General features: G+C 48.8%; 1 protein-coding gene across 1 annotated transcript in view; it reads right to left on the reverse strand.

Annotated features, from left to right (window-relative positions):
- The window catches only part of LOC109846596, a 3,244-nt gene extending 1,455 nt beyond the window's left edge, over window positions 1-1,789 (reverse strand). The window contains exon 1 of the mRNA XM_020415844.1: window positions 1,466-1,789. Coding sequence (XP_020271433.1) covers window positions 1,466-1,789 — 324 coding nt within the window. The remainder of the gene's footprint in view (window positions 1-1,465) is intronic.

The following is a 3,637-nucleotide window of genomic DNA, read 5'->3' on the forward strand; positions in this document are numbered from 1 at the left end:
CAGCAGGCTGACTCTCGATGGATAAAAACTCATCGATTCCCCTCAAGCGAGACGTCTTGGAACCCTTTCTTAAATTATACATATGCCTAATGTCTTTCAGGCACGATGTATTCAAGTTGAAGTTGGGAGTCTGAGAAGCGGCATGGTACCAATTGCAGAAGCTTATGGAGGTGTAGGAGTTGGCAGTTTTTTGGGGAAGCTTGAAGACGGCTTTGGTACAACCTGCTACAGAATAATACCAAGCCCTGGCCCCTTCATACAGATTGCCTATAACTGAGAGTTGAGGACGAGGGTTCCCAACGTACAACTGATCATACCCAAATTGGCGAGCGAACCTATAGGGTTGGTAAGGTTCAACGAAACAGTTGACGCATTGTCGAAAGATCAGGTAGCCTGGCCTGATGGATAGAAGCCAATGGAAAACACCCCCGCTCAAATGAGTGAATCCATTAGGGCCTGCTACGTCCTGATATTCTGCGCCATAGATGCCGCCTTCGAAATCAGGGAAACAGCGATAAATGTGGAAGTTGGTGTCTCGCGCTAAGATTTGGCGAATTCTAACCATGTACCCTCCTTCCCATTTCGCAGACTCTAGTCGTTGCACGAATGGGATGAATGAGTCTCCCGGAGGAGAGGCTGCACTCATTAAAGAAGGACAGTGAAGCACGTACAAAGCCATCAAATATGTATATGGCATTGGCACCCTGGGATTGGGAGTTTTGAAAGTCTTATGGCCCTCGGACTCCACCTCTGTAACACCAACGAAGTCAGAGGCCAACTCCCGCAGTCCATACTGCAGACAACCCACCATATCACTGAGGAGGCTCATAGGTCTCCCATGCGCCAAAAGGACAGCTGGGTAGACCACCTCAACGGCAAGGGCATCGACCGGCTTAGTAGGGACGACACAACATTTGAGCCACAACATCAAGAATCCGGCTAGCAACGCCGTGTCGAAAATTGGTATCAGAGCTTGATAATGGAAGCTCTCAAACTCTGTATGAGCCGGGAAAACATCTTCCTTGGCCTCATTGGTGTAGTGGGAGGTAGCATCGTCAATTCGAGCCTGAACCTCCTCCAAAGTACTTGCAGGCAATCGGGACACCGAAGCCCCTTTAGTGGTCAGGTTCTGGAATAAATATTCCGCCCAAGACACCTGCTTAATGCCGCCTCCACGGGCCCCCGTTAGCTGCATGCAAATGTGGAAGTGACACATGACTTCCCAGAGAGTGGCATAAATTTCCGGACTGGTCTTCTTTAAAATCTGGAGTTCCGCCAATCCCGGAACAAATTCTTCATACGGCAAATCCCCGAGAACAAGACCCGAGACTTCATGCATCTCGTGAAGAGCGAAGCCTAGCTCCCCCACAGGGGTGAAGAATGTGCAACTATCAGGATTATACTTCTCCAGTATAGTGAAGAAGTGAAAGTGGCTCTGGACGATCCCAAACTCAGTAGCCCGCACAGGAACCAACAACCCAGCTTGAGCGAGGGGAGTTTCCAATTCCTTTAGAACAAACTTGGTCATCTGGGCCCACCATCCCGCCGCTGGAGAATGAACCCAGCCAGGAGTTCTAAATCCTTGCGCAGGGAACTCTCCCTTCTTTTCCAAGAACCTCTTAACAAAGGTCTTTGCCGGGCTAGGCACTTCGCCAAGGGGATACTCCTTAGCGAATAAACTCGACCGCAAAGCTGTCACCTGTCGATTATAACCAACTGTGCGGACCCCATGGAAAGTCAGAGTTCTGAGAGCAACCCCATCTTGATCCTTAACCAAGGGCCAATCCATACGCCTCGGGACAGAAGCGCATTGGAAATAAGATATGGGGAACATCCTCTCCATATTGGGCAAGAAAAGGTTGCGGTCCTCAACTTTCCGCAGCCACTTATAGTCCCCATCATATGCAGTGCTTGCTTCGAAGTCAACAAAGTCCTCGAAGAGGTATCCAGGTTTGACTATTGGCTTACGGCTTGGACTTTCAAGTCGAGCGTCCGAAACCAACGTCCTAAGAGTGTCATGAGAAGCTTGGGTGATCAGTTCCATGCGACTCTTTTCCCTAAATCGGAAGACTGGTAGTTCCAAACGCGAACTGAAAGTTATGTTCATATCCGCACCACCTTCATGTCCGAAGTGGTGGCGAAAAGGAAGAGGCTCACTGGTATGTCGCACTACAAAAAGAAGAAAAGAGTTAGACAACTCAAAAGCAAAGCTCAGACGCGAAGGTCGAACCCCGCGTCAGAAAGCTCAGACGCGAAGGTCGAACCCCGCGTCAGAAAGTTCAGACGCGAAGGTCGAACCCCGCGTCAGAAAGCTCAGACGCGAAGGTCGAACCTCGCGTCAGAAATCACAGACGCGAAGGTCGAGCCTCACGTCAGAAAGTTCAGACGCGTGGGTCGACCCTCGCGTCAAAAATCTAAGACGCGGAGGTCGAACCCCTCGTCAAGAAGATTAAACGACGGAGTCTAGCCCCGCGTTATTGAAACGAGTTTCCTCGTTGATCTCAAGGTCAGAACTTGTCGAAGCAAGTTTAATGACCACGGAGGTCATACTCACCGCCAATCAAAGGAAGCTGGGACGCCACATTCGCCTGAGCAGCGGCGCCGCTGGCCGGCGCTGATGATGCAGATCCCCGAGCCGCAGCGGCATCGGACTTGGGAGCGACGGGCTTCTTGGGTGCCATAGTTGTCGCCGGAGATGAAAACGAAATTTTTCGTTGGAATTTCAAGAAGAGTCGAATGACTCTTGATTTGACCCCTAGCGGTCTATTTATAGACAGCTATGAGCTGTCAAATCGTAACAGACGGGATTCGAGGCCATCAGCCCGCCCAAACTCGACCCTCGTGTTCAAGTTGGTTCAGCTTCCAAACGCGATACTCATCTACGTGTTCAAATTTCCCAACGCTGAGCTCACCCACTGTTTGAGTCAAAAGTCGGTTCTGTTGAGGAATTCATTATAACTTTGTTTGATTACAACAAATTCGAAAGAATAATCTTTTTATAAGACTTTTTCTACACAACAAAGCGAAAATTACAACTCTTGATAAACAAACACAAAAATCGTCTATCGATCTTTGTTTTCGTGGGACTTTGCCTGTGCCGGGAACGCTTTGGTTCGTAGACCGCCGAATCACAGATCGTGAAGGGGCTTATGATTCTAACTTCGTTATCGAAGTAGAAATTGAAACGATATCTTATCGAAGTAAGATAGTCGTTCTTCTTAAAATCAAGTCGAAGCTTAATTTCAAGGCGTTGCAAGAAAAGAACTCAAATCTGCTCTCTCTCTGCTCTGGAATGCTCTAACAAATGCTCGATCCTCGTCAGAAGTGACCCTAGGGAGGTATTTATAGCCTCTGGGGTCTGTAACTGCAAAGACTTAACAATCGAAGAAGTCAGTACGGCGAGACAGTGTTTACTGTCTCGCTGGGCGAGACAGCGTTTGCTGTCTCGCCCCGCGAGACAGTAAATTTGCTGTCTCGCCCAGCGAGACAGTAAATACTGTCTCGGAAAATGATAGTTTCTTGCTGTAACTACTTTTCCACGTTTCAAACTCCGTTATTTTGGCAGTTATCCACGTGATTTTCGCCCACGATGTTTTCCACGTCCCTTAGCAGTTAATGGACACGTGTAGGGCAGTTA

The sequence above is a fragment of the Asparagus officinalis genome, chromosome 7 (genome assembly GCF_001876935.1).
Source record: "Asparagus officinalis chromosome 7, Aspof.V1, whole genome shotgun sequence".
In the NCBI taxonomy this organism is placed as follows: domain Eukaryota; kingdom Viridiplantae; phylum Streptophyta; class Magnoliopsida; order Asparagales; family Asparagaceae; genus Asparagus; species Asparagus officinalis.